Source organism: Sapajus apella, unplaced genomic scaffold (genome assembly GCF_009761245.1).
Source record: "Sapajus apella isolate SASKATOON/1434 unplaced genomic scaffold, GSC_monkey_1.0 scaffold97, whole genome shotgun sequence".
Lineage (NCBI taxonomy): Eukaryota > Metazoa > Chordata > Mammalia > Primates > Cebidae > Sapajus > Sapajus apella.
In genome coordinates, this window is record NW_022437037.1 from 3481014 (window position 1) to 3499635 (window position 18622).

Genomic DNA, 18622 nt, shown 5'->3' on the forward strand with positions numbered 1-18622 from the left:
GATCTGGGCTGACTGCAATTTCCACCTCCTGGGTTCAGTTGATTCTCCTGCCTCAGCCTCCTCAGTAGCTGGGACTGCAGGTGCATGCCACCACACCTGGCTGATTTTTGTATTTTTAGTAGAGACAGGGTTTCACCATGTTGGCCAGGCTGGTCTCCAATTCCTGACTTCAAGTGATCTGCCCCACCTCGGCCTCCGAAAGTGCTGGTATTATAGGTGTAAGCCACTGCACCTGGCCTCAATTCCTACCTTTGACTAGCCTGGGTAGACGTTTGAGCTGGGTGTCTGTTATTTGCAATTCAGTCTTGATTACTGCACTGGGTGCAGGATCTAATGTGCTGAGTGGGGACATCCAGCACATTATCCACTCAGCACGTAATTCTGAAGCTTCCGTGGGTCAGGCACTGTCCTAGCGTCAAACACTCTGACACTAGTTCAGATAGTAAGGACGGAATTTAATTAACAGTAATGCTATTGACAGGGTGGAGCGGACAGTGTGAACCAACTGAAACTTGTTAGTGCAGAAATGACTGGTGTTTTTTGTGATTTGGTTTTTCTGCTTTCTTGAGATGGTGTCTTGCTATGTTGCCCAGGCTGGCCTCAAACTCCTGAGCTGAGGCAATCTTCCCCCTCAGCCTCCAGAGTAGCTGGGACTGCAGGCGTGCACCACCATGTCTGGCTTAAAGGGAGAATGAGGGAGTGGAGGGAAATGGTGGGGGCTTCAGCAGAGTAAGGGAAATGAAAAATTCCAAAGGGTTGGTCATGGTAAATGTGATTAGGCAGCTGCTGTGCTTGCTGGCAATTATGGAAGTTAAGACTCTGTTCTCCTGCAAAGACTGGGAGACAGAGACTCTGTCCTTCCTGATAGTACATTGCAACTGAATGGCTTTCAGGTCCTTGAGAAAGATACTCCTGAGTTGTAGGACACATACACACATCTCAAATGGACAGAGGAAGGAGTCACAATTCTAAGTTCCCATCCCCCCACGCTTTTTTTTTTTTTGAGACAGTTTCCCACTGTCTCCCTGGAGTGATCTTGGCTCACTGCAACCTCCGCCTCCTGGGTTCAAGTGATTCTCCTGCCTTGGCCTCCCAAATAGCTGGGATTATAGGTACATGCCACCATGCCTGGCTAATTTTTTTGGTATTTTCAGTAAAGACAGGGTTTCACCATGTTGGTCAGGCTGGACTTGAACTCCTGACCTTGTGATTCACCCACCTCGGCCTCCCAAAGTGCTGGGATTACAGGCATGAGCCACCGCACCGGCCAGAGGTCACATTTCTTAGGGAGACTCAGGAAAATTGCTTTACAGAAATCTACTTTTGGAGAGGTAGGCCTTGTTTGAAGGTGCTGCGTAGCAAAATATAGTTTCTTTCTTTTTCTCTCTCCTTCAACTTTCATTTGAAGCTCAGGAGTACATGTGCAGGATGTGCAGGTTTGTTACATAGGTGAACGTGTGCCACAGTGGTTAGCTGCACAGCTCATCCCATCACCTAGGTTTTTTTTTTGAGACGGAGTCTTGCTCTGTTGCCCAGGCTGGAGTGCAGTGGCATGATCTCAGCTCACTGCAACCTCTGTCTCCCAGGTTCAAGTGATTCTCCTTCCTCAGCCTCCTGAGTAGCTGGGATAACAGGCAGGTGCCACCATGCCCAACTACTTTTCGTATTTTTAGTAGAGATGGGGTTTCACCATGTTGGCTGGGCCCATCTTGAACTCCTGACCTCAAGTGATCCACCTGCCTCAGCCTCCCAAAGTGTTGGGATGACAGGCGTGAGCCACTGCACCCAGCCTGGCCACAAGTTTTTAAAATGAGATCTCTCAATGTGCCAGGTTCTGTACTGGGCTACAGCAGAGCCTCCATGTGCCTTGTTGCTCACAGTCCAACGTGGGAGACTAAACAAAGCAATTTCAGCTCCATGAGATAAGTAGGTGCTGTGACGGGACGAGCAGGAACTAGTGTTCCTGACACAGGAAATGGCAGGTACCAGGCCAAGGAGCTGGAGGAGAAGCACCTGGCACATCGGAGGACCTTGTTTTCCCTCCTTTACTGCAGCAACCTTGAGGTAAGAAGTCATATCAGGCCAGGTGGTACATGCCTGTAATCTCAACAGTGTGGAAGGCTGAGGTGGGAGGATTGCTTAAGCCCAGGAGTTTGAGACCAGCCTGGCAACATAGTGAGACCCCATTTCTACAAAAAAACCAAAAATTAGATGTGCATGGGAGTACACATTTGCGGCCCCAGCCACTTGGGAGGCTGAGGTGCACGGATTGCTTGAGCCCAGGAGGTCGAGGCTGCAGTGAGCTGTGACTGTGCCATCGCACTCAGCCTGGACAACAGTGAGACCTTGGTCTCAGAAAAAATAAAAAATGAAGTCACTTCACCTCTCTGAGTCTCAGTGTCCTTGTCTGTGAAATGGATTGCTGCCAGTGTTCTAAGGAAGCGGAAGGTCCATGAAGCACCTAGCACAGGGCCTGGCACACAGATGAAGGTTCAGCAGTGTTGGCTGCTGCTGGCAGGCACTGCCCTCATTCCCTCCCAGGCACAGACGCCCCACCAGGGTTCCAAGGCAAACACCTGATGCCCTTCCTGCCAGGTCCTGTGGGTGGCCAGTGGCAGGGGCTCTCACCCAGGGGAGAGAGAGGCCAGGTCCAGGCCCTGCAGGTGGTGATGAAGAGGGGATCTCGGCTTCACAGAGCCTGTGGGAGGAGTCAGTGTTCAGCTTCCAGAAACGCTTAAGCCTGCTCTGATACCCAGGCTTAAAACCTCACATAGAGAATAAAATCCACACACTCACTGTGGCCTATAAAGGGTGTGACCGTATCATTTCTTATTCCAGCCAGGCAGCTCTGAGGATGTGAAGCCACTGTCGATAGTGGTGTGGGACAACAGGCGTCAGTTAGGACGGCCCTGGGCCATGCTGCAGTCTGGCCACCTCACAATTTCGCTCCAGCGACTTCTTGGTCCCCTCCCACTGCACCCTTGATCCTCACGCTGCCAGGGCCACATGGGGCTGCTTCTCTGGCCGCCCTGGCGGGACCCTCTGCTGAAGATGCTCTTTTCCTCAGCCCTCAGGCCAGACCTGGGCAGCTTCTGTCTTTTCACTGCGTTTGGCTCCACTCTGTCCTCTTGTGAGAAGCCTCCCAGACACATGGGGACACAGCATTGGCTCCTCCCCCTCTCCCTGAAGCACTGTGGCCCAGCAGACTCCAGGCTTCCCTGACCCACCTGCCCACTCCCACCTGCTGGCCGGAGACACCCAGTCTCCTGCCTTCTCCCCGCTGGTGACACACAGCCATAATCTCCTATTTGCCATCTGTCTCCCCCATCAGGCTGAGCTGCCCTGGGCAGGTGCCCTGTTGGTCTGGTTGCCAGCTGTGTCCTCAGTGGGCACAAGGCTGTGAAGAGAAGGCAGAGGAAACAGGTACTCCAGCTCAGTCCGCTGCCACCTGTCCCCAGGCTGCAGGCTTTAACCCACCAAACGCACCCCTCCCTCCCACAGAACTACCCATACTGTAGCCGCCCTGCCAGGAGTAGCTTGAGCCCTGCTCTGGAGCCTGGAAGCCAGGCTAGCAATCCCTTCCACAAAAAAGACGCTCCATTCTCCACTTTGCACAAAAATGTATTTCTGTGACATCCCAAAGTACAGACATTTCCCCAGACCCCAGGGGATAAAGCAATGAGGTGTGAACTCTGCCAGGGTCTGGCCGGGGCCACTGAGCGTGGGATGGAAGGGAGCGCCGCATGCGGCCCATCTGCCAAGCTGGGGGAACACAGGGCTGCTGCCCCTTCCTAGGGCAGGAGGGACAGGCTCCAGGAGAAAAAGGCCAGGTGTCTCTCCCAAAGCTGCTCACCCGGCTATCCTGCCTGGAGGCAGAAATGCTAAAAACACCGAAAAACAGGCCCCTAGAAGGAAAAGGGAAGAAAAAGCCATCACCCAAAGGCTGCCTCCAGGGTTTGGCTGCTCCCCAGGCTCCTGCGGTCCACAAGTGTCCGATGAGAAGCAACGGCAGCGTCCATTTGGGGAGGAACGCATCGAGGGAGGAGCGAGAGAGCTGGCACCTCTCAGGCTTCCAAGGTAAAGCCTAGGGCCGGGAGGGACAGCCCGGGAGGCCCAAGCGGCCACTGCAGGGCCGTCCAAGTGCTGGTCTGGAGGCGGCTGTGTGGCTACTGTGGGTGAAAGGCTGGCGTCGGGCCTCTGCCTCTCAGAGGCGTGGGGCTGTCTGGGCAGCGGGGCAGGCTGGGATGAGGAGGCAGGCTCAGTTCTGCTGGTGGGAGCGCCTGGGCAGGTGAGGGCTGTGAAGTGAGGAAGCAATCCCCTGGCCCCAGAAGATGCTGGCTTCCAGGGCTGGGGCAGGTTCTGGATGTGTTTGGCAGAAGGGGCAGTGGCATCTGCCCCTGAGTTCTGGCCATCCCTGGGCTGGGGCCTTCCACAGCCTGGGACCTGATGGGAGACTAGGAGGCAGCCTCCGTAGCAGCGTGGCCTCAGGCAGGCCTGGCCGGACAGCAGCAGGACCACTGGGCGCCCTGCTCCTAGAGCGTCTTCGGGGGCAGGGCTGCCTGGACCTCAGCCTAGGAATGGCTCACTTTCTTGCCCCAGATGGCCCACAGCTGGGAGCACCAAGGCTTTTGGGAGACCCAATGGGGTAAGTTCTAATCCCCAAACCCCATCAGCTGCGCCCGGGAGCCAAGATGGGGTTCTCAGACATGAGCAGTGAGTCAAGATGCTGGAGTAGGCTGTCCATGGCCTGCTCCTCTCATCAAAGTGAGCCAGGCCAGGATCTGAGTTTACTGGGCAAGGACTGGACACTCAACGTTATAGGCATTTAGTCCGGCTGGGGTAGGAGTGAGTGTGGCAGCGATGAAGGCTTTGAGTGGGTTTGAGAATGGCCAAGGAAGTGGCAGGGACTCCGGGAGTGTTGCTTTTGTACAGAAATCATACACACAAAACTTCACACTTCCTAACCAAAAAAAATAATATATATATATAATATATATATATATCTCACTAATGTTAAGGAAAAGCGTCGGTTGTGCAAAAGTCCCCCGTGTCTCTTCACCCAACGGGAGGCTCCCCATAAGGGGCCTGCCCGCTGGGCTGCTTGAGCGCGCTTCCTCCCCGCCTGTGGTCCAGAGTGGTGGCAGCCTTGAGGGCAGAGGCCTCTATCTGGACGTGTCCATGTTCTCCTCTTTAAAGTTACTGCAGTGCTCAATCACCTTGCTGGAGACAATGGGGGAGACAGCATTGGAGGGCGGGCTTGAGTGGGGTGAGCCCAGCCTCTCCTAGGTCATCAGGCAGCTGGGTGAACACATGTTCACAGTGATGGTGACACTGACCGAATGATGTAGACGGAGGGGTTGGTAGAGTGGCTGGCATGTGCAGGGACCCAGGGAATGGCACCTGTGGCCATGAATGCCATCACCACCCGTCCTCCCCTCCCTTCCTTCCCATGCCCCTCTTCCCCCACCCCCAGTCCCAGGCCTGACCTCCAAAACACTTTGGAACTTTCTTTAGCGACCTCTTCCTTCTTTTTTCCCCTGCACACTAGACCCTTCTCTTTCCAGACGTCCACCAGTGGTCCCCAAACTGACTACACATCAGATTCCCCCAGAGGCCCAGATTCAGTGGCAGGTCCAGGGTGGGGCAGGGGCAGCTAGGGACCAGTGCTCCAGCTCAGATTTCAAATCTTGACTGCCCCAGACTGCCCCTTGACACCCATCACTGTCAGCTGTCACGCTGGACCCCGGACAGCTTGTCCATTCAACACCAAGCCTCTGAGTTGGGGGCTTCACTGCGGCCTCCATGTATTCAAGGGGTGCCCCAATGCATTTTAGGAAGCAGATACTCAGAGTGGGAGAGGGATCAGTGGATAGGCCAAGGGCCTTCTCCTAAGCATTGTCCAGGGTCATTTACTCCTTGCTGTCAGACAGACCAATGCCTCAGATTCCCATCACAGGCCCTGGAAAAATGTTCAAAGTGACTGCCCTGCGTAACTGGTCAGTCTTATCTAGTGCTTCTCAAATTTCCTGGGAATCCCTGTTAACCATGAAAATTCCAGGGCCAGCTGGGCACGGTGGCTCACGCCTATAATCCCAGCACTTTAGTAGGCTGAGGCAGGCAGATCACAAGGTCAGGAATTCGAGACCAGCCTGAACCAACATGGTGAAACCCCATCTCTACTAAAAATACAAAAATTAGCTGGGCGTGGTGGCATGCACCTGTAATTCCAGCTACTCAGGAGGCTGAGAGAGGAGAACTGCTTGAACCTGGGAGGTGGAGGTTGCAGTGAGCTGAGATCGTGCCACTGCACTCCAGCCTGGGTGACAGAGCGAGACTCTATCTCAAAAAAAAAAAAAAAAAAAAAAGAAAAGAAATTTCAGGGCCACCGGCCACCTCCCACCTCCCAGATGCATTGGAAGAGAAAACCAAGGGGACAACCCTGTCAATTTATTGTTTTATTTGTTTATTCATTTTGTTTGAGACAGAATCTTGCTCTTTCGCCAGGCTGGAGTGCAGTGGCATGATCTCGGCTCACTGCAACCTCCGTCTCCCAGATTCAAGTGATTCCCCTGCCTCAGTCTTCTGAGTAGCTGGGACTACCGGTGCGTGCCACCACCTCCAGCTGATTTTTTGTTATTTTAGTAGAGACAGGGTTTCACCATGTTGGCCAGGATGGTCTTGATATCCTGACCTCATGATCCGCCCGCATCGGCCTCCCAAAGTGCTGGGATTACAGGCTTGAGCCACCGCGCCCGGCCCATTTTTGTATTTTTAGTGGAGACGGGGTTTCACCATCTTGGCCAAGCTGGTCTCAAACTCCTGACCTTGTGATTCACCCACCTCGGCCTCCCAAAGTGCTGGGATTACAGGCATGAGCCACTGAGCTTGGCCTTACATTTTGTTTTATTTAATTAATTAATTAATTATTTTTTTGAGACAGAGTCTCACTCTGTCACCCAGGCTAGAGTGCAATGGCAGTCTCAGCTCACTGCAACCTCGGCCTCCCGGGTTCAAGCGATTCTCCTGCCTCAGCCTCCCGAGTAGGTGGAACTACAGGTGCATGTCTGGCTAATTTTTGTATTTTTAGTAAAGACACGGTTTCACTATGTTAGCCAGGCTGATCTCAAACTCTTGACCTTGTGATCCACCCACCTTAGCCTCCCAAAGTGCTGGGATTAAAGGCGTGAGCCACTGCGCCTGGCCTCTATTTTATTTTTTTGAGACAGAGTCTTGCTCTGTTGATCAGGCTGGAGCACAGTGGCGTGATCTTGGCTCACTGCAACCTCCACCTCCTGGGTTCCAGCCATTCTCCTGCCTCAGCCTCCCAAGTAGCTGGGATTACAGGTGCGCACCACCAGGCCCCCCTAATTTTTCTTTCTTTCTTTTTTTTTTTTTTTTTTGAGACAGAGTCTCGCTCTGTTGTCCAGGCTGGAGTCCAGTGGCATAATCTCAGCTCACTGCAACCTCCACCTCCCGGGTTCAAGCAATTCTCCTGCCTCAGCCTCCCAAGTAGCTGGGATTATAGGCATGCACCACCATGCCCGGCTAATTTTTTGTATTTTTAGCAGAAATGGGGTTTCACCATGTTGGCCAGGCTGGTCTTGAACTCCTGACCTTGTGATCTGCGCGCCTTGACCTCCCAAAGTGCTGAGCCACCTCGCCCACCTCGCCCACTTCGCCAGGCCAATTTTTGTATTTTTAATAGAGACGGGGTTTTACCATGTTAGCCAGGTCTCGAACTCCTGACCTTAAGTGATCCACCCACCTCAGCCTCCCAAAGTGCTGGGATTACAGGTGTGAGCCACCGCATCTGGTCTTCACCAGCCTGGCCAACATGGTAAAACCTCATCTCTACTAAAAATATGAAAATTAGCTGGGTGTGGTGGTGTGTGCCAGTAATCCCAGCCGGTCCGGAGGCTGAAGCAGGAGAATCACTTGAACCCAGGAGGTGGAGGCTGAAGTGAGTCGAGATTGCACCACTGTACTCCAGCCTGGGTGACAGAGTGAGACTCTGTCTCAAAAAAAAAAAATTTTTTTTTGAAATAGGGTCTTACTGCGTCACCCAGGCTGGAGTACGGTCGCACAATCAAAGCTCACCTGGCTGGGTGCAGGGTGGCACCCACCTGTAATCCCAGTACTTTAGGAAGCTAAGGTGGGAGGATCGCCTGAGCCCAGGAGTTTGGGACCAGTCTAGGCAACGTAGTGAGACCCTGCCTCTACAAAAAATACAAAAATTAGCTGGGTGTGGTGGCACACACCTGTAGTCCTAGCTGTTTGGGAAGCTGAGGTGAGAGGATTACCTGAGTCTGGGGAGGTGCAGTGAGCCATGATCATGCCACTGCACTCCAGCCTGGGCAACAGTAAGACCCTGCCCTCCCCCCAAAAAAAAGCTCACTGTAGCCTCAAACTCCTGGGCTCAAATGATCCTTCTGCCACAGCCCCCCAAGTAGCTAATACTACAGGTGCACACCACCATACCCAGCTTATTTCTAAATTTTTTTTGTAGTGACAGGGTCTTGTCATGTTGCCCAGGCTGGTCTCAAACTCCTGGCCTCAAGCCTCAGCCTCCTGAAATGTTGGGATTACAGACATGAGCCACTGCACCTGGACTGACTTTCTCTTTCTTTCTCCTTTTCTTTCTTTCTTCCTTCCTTCCTTTCTTTCTTTCTCTTCTTTCTTTCTCTTTCTCTCTCTCTCTCTCTTTCTCTCTTTCTCTCTTTCTTTCTTTCTTAGAGGTGGGGTCTCAGTTTGTTGCACAGGCTGGAGTTCAGTGTCATGATTATGGTCACAGCTCACTGCAGCCTGCACCTCCTAGGCTCAAGCGACTTTCCTACTTCAGCCCCACTGAGTAGTTGGGACTACAGGTGCATACCACCATCCCTGGCCAAATTTTTGTTTTGTTTTGTTTTTTAGAGATGGGTCTTGCTATGTTTTCCAGGCTGGCCTCAAGTAATCCTCCTGCCTTGGCCTCCCAAAGTGCTGGGATTATAATCATGAGCCACTGCACCTGTCCAGCAGTGCCTTTGGCCAGATATAATAGCAGAACCAGCTGACACTTCCCTCCCCTGGCCCAGGAAGTGGTGTCTGAGTAGCCTCTGAGTTCCTGGCCCGTCCTCCATGTGACCTTTTCCTCTATACCAAGTTCAGAGCCATGACAAAAGTATACAGGGGTCAGCTTGACTGTTCTCCCTTCTAGAATGAATCCTGGAGAAAACAAGGTCATTCTTGCCAATCTGGACACATGGCATCCCTGAGTCTCTTGTGTCCTGAGAAATGGAGGCAGTAACATTTTAGAGGCTGCAGTGAAAGCCACACAGCCACGGAAGGCCGAGACTCCACCATGTTTGTGACCTTCACATTCAGAAAACTCACTTGCACTCTGCCTCATCTTATCTCTAGAATGTATTTTACCACACTGTGTCCCTTCTTTAGTGGGAATGTCTTTGGCCAAAATAGTGAAAAGTTCAAACCTGACTTGCTAATGCCCATTGATGAGAGGAGATGGAATTTGTTGGAAATAAAAGGAAACTAAGCTTACAAATGAGGGCCCTGATGCTCCGTTCAGAGCTTGGTCATCTAGTTTCCAGCCATATTGTGGCCGAGATGACATTTAGAGAGGACTCAGCTGGACATCAATACACTGTCCACCTCCACACTCAACCCCAAGCTGCCCTGGAAATTTCAGCCATTCCTAACTTCCAGAGGGCCCCTACTGTGTCCTTACTCCCCCAAATCAAGGTTCCAGGCAGAAACACACTGCTTGTCTCTTACCGGGCCATCTCCTTGGTCTCCTGCCGTGCGGTCGCCATCTTTATTATGTCCCTCAGAAGGGGCATCCCTCCTTCTTTGATCAGTAGAGGGCAGTACTTGTCCGCTGTGGAATAGGAGTAGACAGCAGAGGATCAGGATGGGTCTTCTTATCACCCTGAGGCCCAGAAACCCACCCTGTCTGTATCCTGGTTTCAGGGGTGTAAAGACACAGGTCTTGGTGGGGACAGTGCTAGAAATAGGGGCAAGTGATGTGTGCCCAGCCCCATGGGTGGGAGTTCTACATCCACGTAGGGGAAGCAAGAGGTGAGTCCTTGGTTTGAAGTTGCATTTATTTCCAGAGCTCAGCTCATTCTTTTTTTTTTTTTTTTTAAATATATATAGAGAGTTTTTGAGATAGAGTCTCACTCTGTCACCCAGGCTGGAGTGCAGTGGTGCAATCTCGGCTCACTGTAACCTCTGCCTCCTGGGTTCAAGTGGTTCTCATGTCTCAGCCTCCAGAACGGCTGCGATTACAGGTGTGTACCACCACATCCAGCTGATTTTTTTGTATTTTTAGTAGAGTTGGGGTTTCACCATGTTGGCCAGGCTGGTGGCTGACCTCAGGTGACTCTGCCTGCCTTGGCCTCCCAAAGTGCTGGGATTATAGGTGTGGGCTACAGTGGCCCAAAATATATATATATATAAAATTATGTGTGTGTGTGTGTATATATATATATATATATACACACACACATATACATATACATATATTTTGAGATGGAGTCTCACTCTGTCACCCAGGCTGGAGTGTAGTGGCGTGATCTCAGCTCACTGCAACCTCTGCCTCCTCCCTAGTAGCTGTGACTACAGGCATGTGCCATCACACCTGGCTAATTTTTGTATTTTTAGTAGAGACAAGGTTTCGCTATGTTGGCCAGGCTGGTCTCAAACTCTTACCCTCAAGTGATTCACTCACCTCAGCCTCCTGGTATGCTAGGATTACAGGCATAAGCTGCTGCACTCAGCCTAATTTTTTTTTTAAAGCGGAGACAGGGTCTCACCATGTTGCCTATGCTAGTCTCAACCTCCTGGGCTCAAGCAGTCCTCCCAACTCAGCCTCCCAAAGTTCTGAAAATACAGGCATGAGCCACTGAGCCTGGCTTCCAGTGCTCATACTATGGAAAATGTCACCCAAACCAGTGAAACCAGTGGCTCCTAAAGATGGTGATCCTTTGAGAAGTTTCTGTAAAAATATAGATTTCTAAGCCCTGTCCCTGGATATTCTTTTTCAACAGATCCAAGGACCAAGATTTATCTGTATTTTTACCAGCTGATTCTGGTGACCTGCCAGGTTGGAATCAGCTGGTGGTATGGTATTTTTTTCATGCAGAAAGCATGGAGACTTTTATTTTATTTTTGGAGATGGGGGTCTCACTGTGTTGCCCAGGCTGGAGTGCAGTGGCTATTCACAGGCATGATCATAGCTCATTGCAGCTGGAAACTCCAGACCTCAGGCAATTCTGTCTTAGCCTCCTGAACAGCTAGTGTGCACCACTGTGCCCAACTGGCATGGAGATTTTGGACGGTTTCTGCATATGGAAGCAGGAAGCATTAAGAAAGCTGGCTGGGAACTCTGCACAGGTATTTCCTTTGCCAGGCCTTCTTCTGGTGATGAGACAGGAGTTGCCCATTAAGCTGGGTATCCCACAAATGCTGGAAAGTGGAGGGCTCTGCACTGAGGAACAAAAGCTGGCAGCAGCAATTAATGTTCCGTTCCTGGACTACAGACTCCCTGAGGGCACATCTGCTTTCAGCTGGATGAGTGTCTGAACCCAGGACAAGTTGGCACTCACGGTAGACAGATACGAGGTTGTACAGAGCCCAGGTTGCCCAGTGCTGGCTGACAGGAGAGATTCCCTGGGGAAGGAGGCGCAGAATTGGTTCAAATGACCTGCAGGAAGAGAAATCAAGGTCACTGTGGATGCTGGGGTGGGGGAGTGTGTCTTTTCTAGTCTGAGGTTTTCCCCTGCTGGAGAATCCTAGTGACCATGACAGGCTGGCAGGATGCCAAGGAGAAGGGGCAGCAGGCCCTGCATGACACTGGCAGGCTGCACGATGAGGCTCCCTTGGAGAAAGGATAAAGGCATAAGCATGTGAAGGAGGCAGAAGGGACCCAGAGTAGGGGGACAAGAAAGCTGGAGACCTCAGCATAGAGCAGACGCAGCCTGGGGGGAAGAGGGGAGAGGCACCCTGAGAACAGAAGCATGTGTGACTGCTTTTTTTTTTTTTTGAGATGGAGTTTTGTTCGGTTGCCCATGCTGGAGTGCAGTTGCGCGATCTCCGCTCACTGCAACTTCTGCTTCCTGGGTTCAAGCGATTCTCCTGCCTCAGCCTCTTGATTAGCTGGGACTACAGGCATGAACCACCACCATGCCTGGCTAATTTTTGTATTTTTAGTAGAGGCGGAGTTTCACTACGTTGGCCAGTTTCGTCCGAACTCCTGATCTCAAATGATCCACCTGCCTCGGCCTCCCAAAGTACTGGGATTACAGGTGTGAGCCACCACGCCTGGCATTTTGTTTTGTTTTGTGATATAAGGTCTCGCCCTGCTGCCGAGGCTGGAGTGCAGTGTCTCAATCTTGGCTCACTGAGACTTTGATCTTCTAGGCTGTGCAAGTGCTCCTCCCACCTCAGCCTCCTAAGGAGCCGGGACTACAGGTGTGCACCACCTGTCTCTACTAAAAATACAAAAAAAAAATTAGCTGGGCATGTTAGCGTGTGCCTGTAGTCCCCAGCTACTTGGGAGGCTTAGGCAGGAGAATCCCTTGAACCCAGAACATAGAGGTTGCAGTGAGCCAAGGTCGTGCCACCGTACTCCAGCCTGGGCAACAGAGCAAAACCGTGTCTCGAAAAAAAATTTTTTTTTTTTGGTCAGGCGTGGTGGCTCACGCCTGTAATCCTAGCACTTTGGGAGGCCGAGGCAGGTGGATTGCCTGTGTTCGGGAGTTCAAGACTAGCCTGGGCAACATGGTGAATCCCCATCTCTACTAAAATACAAAAAATTAGTCAGGCATGGCAGCGTGTACCTGTAGTACCAGCTACTCGAGAGTCTGGGACAGGAGAATGGCTTGAACCTGGGAGGCAGAGGTTTCAGTGAGCCAAGATTGCACTATTGCACTCCAGTCTGGGCAAAAGCACAAAACTCTGTCTCAAAAAAAAAATTTTTTTTGCAGAGGTGAGGTCTCACTATATTGTCCAGGTTGGTGACTGGCCTGTGACTGTTCTCCTGTCAAGGGCCTTTTGTGGGCCAGCCTGGAGTCATGGTCCAAAAGCCTGAAACGTGTGTGTAAAACTTCTGGGCCAGTCATTCTGCTCCCTTTCTTCCCAAAAACTATGGCACGATGGCAAGGCTGTAAATGTCAGCCCATTCCTCCCAATATGGGTTTTCTTTTTTTTTTTTTTTTTTTTTTTTTTTGAGACGGAGTCTTGGTCTGTCTCCCAGGCTGGAGTGCAATGGCAGGATATCAGCTCACTGCAACCTCCGCCTCCCAGATTCAAACAATTCTCCTGCCTCAGCCTCACAAGTAGCTGGGATTACAGGTGCCCACCACCGTACTCAGCTATTTTTTTTTATTTTTAGTAGACGTGAGGGTTCACCATGTTGGCCAGGCTCGTCTTGAACTCCTGACCTCATGATCCACCTGCCTTGGCCTCCCAAAGTACTGAGATTACAGGTGTGAGCCACCGTGCCCGGCCCCAATATGGGTTTTCTTTTTTTCTTTTTCTTTTTTTGCACACAGAAAATAATTTGGTTCCAACGCACCCAATATGGGTTTTCAAGTGAAATGTCCATCTGTACAGGATGGCACATAGAAAGTGACTCTTTCCTAAAATGACGCAGGAGATCCAGGCCTGGTGATTGGCCATTCAGTCACAATACAGTAGGAATTGATGCCAGCTTGACTTCAAGTAATGAAATCTGTGCCCAGAAACATTGTGGAAGGAGAGACACCAAAATGTCAACAGGCGTCTCTTTCAGGGAGTGAGATTATAAACAATTCCTGTTTTTTTCTTCTTCTTGATTTCTTTCTTTTGAGATGGAGTATTGCTGTTACCCAGGCTGGAGTACAATGTCAAGATCTTGGCTCACTGTAACCTCTGGCTCCCAGGTTTAAGGGATTCTCGTGCCTCAGCCTCCCAAGTGGCTGGGATTACAAGTGCCCACCACCATGCCTGGCTAATTTTTGTATTTTTAGCAGAGACAGGGCTTTCACTGTGTTGGCCAGGCTGGTCTGTAACTCCTGACCTCAGGTGATCTGCCTGCCTCAGCCTCCCAAAGTGCTGGGATTACAGGTATGAGCCACCGCGCCCAGCCCCAGCCCTGTTTTGTTTTTTTTCTTTTTCTTTTTTTTTTTAAGAAATGGAGTCTCATTCTGTCTCCCAGGCAGGAGTGCAGTGGCATAATCTAGGCTCAGTGCAGCCTTGACTTCCTGGGATCAAGTCATCCTCCTGCCTCAGCCTCCCCAGTAGGTGGGACTACAGGTGTGCACTATCATGACGGCTGATTTTTTTTTTTTTTTTTGAGACGGAGTCTTGCTCTGTCACCAGGCTGGAGTGCAGTGGCTTGATCTGAACTCACTGCAACCTCCACCTCCTGAGTCCAAGTGACTCTCCTGCCTCAGCTTCCTGAGTTTCTGGGATTACAGGTGTGCACCACCACGCCTGGCTAATTTTTGTATTTTTAGTAGAGATGGGGTTTTGTCATATTGGCTAGGCTGGTCTTGAACTCCTGACCTCGTGATCTGCCCACCTCGGCTTCCCAAAGTGCTGGGATTACAGGTGTGAGCCACCATGGTCAGCCTGATTTTTAAAAATGTTTAGTAAAGAGGAGGTCTTACTGTGTTGCCCAAGCCTGTCTTGAAATCTTAGGCTTAAGTGATCCTCCTGTCTTGGCTTCCCAAAGTGCTGGGATTATAGGCGAGAGCTATTGTCCTCGGCCCACCTGTATGGTTTTCTGTTGTGCGTCTGTTTTCTCCCCCATCCCTCCCCACAAACAAGTCGGTATCAATGGTTTGCAAAGAGCAGGCTTGGGTACATGCAGATGTTGGCATGCGGGACAAATGCTCCAAGCTGCATGGGTGAGATGGTGCCCTTATGTATGCTCTGTGCTGTCTGCAACTATGCATCAGTGAGTGAGAACAGAAGCCCACAGAGGACCAGAAGGAAGGCGGGAGCTCTGAGCAGACCTTGATGGCACGAGCGTCCTACCCAGCACTTACCCCATATTCCACACTGTATCCCTGCTCCCTGCCCTGCCCGCACCTGTAATTGATGTTTCTCCGAGAGTTGATGTCCCAGCTCTGGATGGCGGCCCACATGCGCTCCTCCACCTCCTTGCGCTGGGGCTCACAGACGCCCCAGGCCTCGGGCCCATCAAACATGATGTGGGAGAGGACGCCACAGGCATTGTAGGAAACCTCGATCCCATCGGCCTTGCTTTCCAACAGATTGCTGCCAGGAGAAAGACCGAGAAATAGAGTCCCACTCCCCCAGTTTCTCTTCAGATGCCAGCTGCAGGACCCCAACTTAAAACTAGAAGCAAGAGGTACTACTTATTTCTTTATCCAATATTGTCTATACCCAGACTAATTCTAAAGAGATTTGAGGTCATTTAAGATATAACTGCAAAAGGACCACGTATGAAGGACTGAATGAATAAAAAACCACATTATCAACGGAAAATGATATTTATAACAAACCTAGGCTAAGAGCAATTGTGCAACTGAGCATACACTAGAGCTCTGAGCATCCTGGCAGCCAAGGCAAAAAGGGAAAGGAAGAAAAATACAAACCTGAAGACGCTGATGAACTGGGAAGTCATTAGCTGAGGCCGCAGCTCCTTCACTTCTGCCACATTCCCCAAGAGGCCTAGCATATTCCTATGTAGTTCCTGCTTCTCTGGGAATTCCTGGGAAAATGAGAGCCAATGGGGTCATATCAATTAGTAGTTAATGACTTAGTATCTGGTATTCTTAACCAAAAAGTTTCATGGACTTCTGGCCACGCCAACCAGACAAAGAGGGGGTATATATTACCACCCTCCTACCCTCCAATGCACCTAAGTCAGTGCTGGGCACACACACGAAGAGATTAAAGAGGTGGGGATTCCTTGCCACAGAGACAAGGGCTGATTAGATCAGACCTCTGGGACAGACATGGTTCTGTTCACCAAAGCTCAGAATATTAGTTTAAAGGACCCTCCTAGAAATTAGAGTAGGAATACAGAGGATATGTTTTAGGATGAACAGACATGCTGTCCAGCACAAGGCATGGTGGGTTCTAGCCAGCTGTGGGCAGGCTGAGAGCCACTGTGGAGAAGACAGGGAAAGGCTTTCCCTTGGAGCCGGGGCTCTCAGGGGGCCCCACCAGGCCATCTGGGTCTGGAGTGTCTGCAGCAAATCCTGGGTGGGTGGGCCTGAGTCTGTCCCCACTGCCCTTCTCTGGGAAGCATGGGTGAGAGGTGCTGCGGATATGGCTGGTGAGAAGCACAGGGACAGAAGAGGCGCCATGCAGGCAGCTGAGGCAGCTACTGCTGCCGGAGGTGGACGCTACCTTCAGGCAGTCCAGGAAGAGCTTCATGCCATTGAAATTGAGGAACATCTTGCAGTTGTCAGGAGTTTCGTCTGTGATGTTCCACAGGGCACTCCAGGAGAACTCCATAACCTGGTCACACTGTGAGGGCAGGGCAGGGCTCAGCTGAGGCTCCCAGTGCCCGGGGAGGGGGTCCCCTGACAAAACATGAACCTCCTCCAGGGGCAGCCCAGGCCCCTCATGGGCTGGGGAAAGGGCAGCATGGCTACGTGAAGACTCAACTTACTATCTTGTCCAGCAGCTTCTTCTGAATCAGCTTCAGCATGGTCTGCAGGCAGAGACAAGAACCTGCTAGAGTACCAGGGCTCAGGAACGCCTACCCCACCACAAACCCAAGATGGAGGGGAGGCTCAGAGACACCGTGGCTAGTTCAGGAGTCTTGACAAGATCAGGTCTCCGTATCTTTAGGGGAGGCTATTTGTAGGCATCCACACCTCAGCCCCTTGGTTCTTGGCATCAGGAGGCCTGGGTGCCATTCCTGGCCCTTGGGTGTCTCCTCTGTGACTTTGGGCACAGCCCTTCCTGCTGGGGTTTGAGCTTCCCTAGCCATCAAATGAGAAGAGAACAGAAGCTCTTGAGCTCCTTCGTCATTCTTTCCTTCCTTTCACCAGTGGTATTTATCACCTCCCCACGGGGCTCCAGGGCCCATGCCAGGAAGTGCTGGGGACACGATGACAGAAGGACAGCATGGCATCTTTCCCTACAGAGCTTATGAAAGCAGCATGAGCACAGGGACTGGGAGAGGACGACAGCGTGCTCTAGGTGGAAGAAATCTATGAGGCCAATAGCAATGTTCAGCATTAAGAAATTCTTCCTTTGGTCTAGCCTAAATCCCTCATGCTTCAGCACACCCTTCTCCCTCCCCCTGACTCCCAGCTCCAGGCCCTGCTCGGAGACTCTCGCTCAGGGTGAAGGAGTGGTGGGGAGGGGTAGGGAAGAGCAGTGAGGCTCAGGAGGAAGGGGGCAGCCTGCCTGTACGTACCACGACAAAGCCCATCTTGCCCACGGCCTCCTTGTGGTCATTGTCCACCTGGCAGACCAGGGCATTGCACAGGTGCACGGCGATGCGCTGGATGGATTCGTCCTGCCGCGTGGGGTTGAGGATGCTGAGCAGGAGCTCGTTGACCCGGCGGTACTGGAATTCCAGCTCCTCAGGGATGCTGAAGTTGCAGAGCGTCAGGCAGCAGTTCCGCTGCACCTGAGCCGGGAGAGGAGACAAGCGGGGCACATTCAGGGTCAGGCGCAGGAGCAGGGCTCTATGAGCTCTCTAGAGGAATGAGATGATCCAGAGCTGTGGTAGTCTGGCCAGGTTTTCTGGAAGAGAAGGCTATACAAGTCTTCTTTAAAAAATGTGTTTACAGGCCGGGTGCGGTGGCTCACGCCTATAATCCCAGCACTTTGGGAGGCTGAGGCGGGTGGATCGCGAGGTCAAGAGATCGAGACCATCTGGTTAACATGGTGAAATCCCGTCTCTACTAAAAATATAAAAATTAGCTGGGCATGGTGGCACATGCCTGTAGTCCCAGCTACTCGGGAGGCTGAGGCAAGAGAATTGCTTGAACCCAAGAGGCGGAGGTTGCGGTGGGCCGAGATCACACCATTGCACTCCAGCCTGGGTAACAAGAGCGAAACTCCGTCTCAAAAAAAGAAAAATGTGTTTAAAAATGTATTTAATATGTATACAGAGGAAGCATAAAACACAAATGTACACTTTCATAAATAACATAAAGTGAACTCAATGTAACCACCACCTGGGTCAAGAAACAGAACACTGTCAGCACCCAGAAGTCCCCACTGTCCCTTCCTGATCATAAGCACCTTAGTCCCTCAACCCCACTAGAGAGAAACACCACACTATTCCTGCTTTTCTTTTTCTTTCTTTCTTTCTTTTTTTTTTTTTTGAGATGGAGTCTCCCTCCATCGGCAGGCTGGAGTACAGTGGCCCTATCTCGGCTCACTGCAACCTCCACCTCTCTGGTTCAAGCAATTCTCCTGCCTCAGCCTCTCCAGTAGCTGGGGTTACAGGTGCACCACCACACCTGGCTAATTTTTGTATCTTTAGCAGAGAAGGGTGCAATACCACTGATTTGATAATGGAAAAAAAAAAAAAAAAAAGAGAGAGAGAAGGGGTTTCCCCATGTTGACCAGGTTGGTCTCAAACTCCTAGCCTCAAGTGATTTGCCTGCCTCTGCCTCCCAAAGTGTGCTGGGATTACAGTTGT

The 18622-nt window shown here is 51.4% G+C and overlaps 1 protein-coding gene across 5 annotated transcripts in view; it reads right to left on the reverse strand.

Moving 5' to 3' along the window:
* Positions 1 to 3603: 3603 nt before the first annotated feature.
* The window catches only part of ZER1 (zyg-11 related cell cycle regulator), a 41343-nt gene continuing 26324 nt past the window's right edge, over positions 3604 to 18622 (reverse strand). For all 5 annotated transcript variants that reach the window (XM_032257495.1, XM_032257493.1, XM_032257494.1 and 2 more), the window contains exons 9-16: positions 17384 to 17599; positions 16628 to 16669; positions 16363 to 16482; positions 15603 to 15718; positions 15073 to 15261; positions 11604 to 11701; positions 9772 to 9874; positions 3604 to 5220 (exon numbers count right to left, since the gene is read on the reverse strand). In XM_032257495.1, coding sequence (XP_032113386.1) covers positions 5163 to 5220; positions 9772 to 9874; positions 11604 to 11701; positions 15073 to 15261; positions 15603 to 15718; positions 16363 to 16482; positions 16628 to 16669; positions 17384 to 17599 — 942 coding nt within the window. In that variant the 3' untranslated portion in view covers positions 3604 to 5162. The remainder of the gene's footprint in view (positions 5221 to 9771; positions 9875 to 11603; positions 11702 to 15072; positions 15262 to 15602; positions 15719 to 16362; positions 16483 to 16627; positions 16670 to 17383; positions 17600 to 18622) is intronic.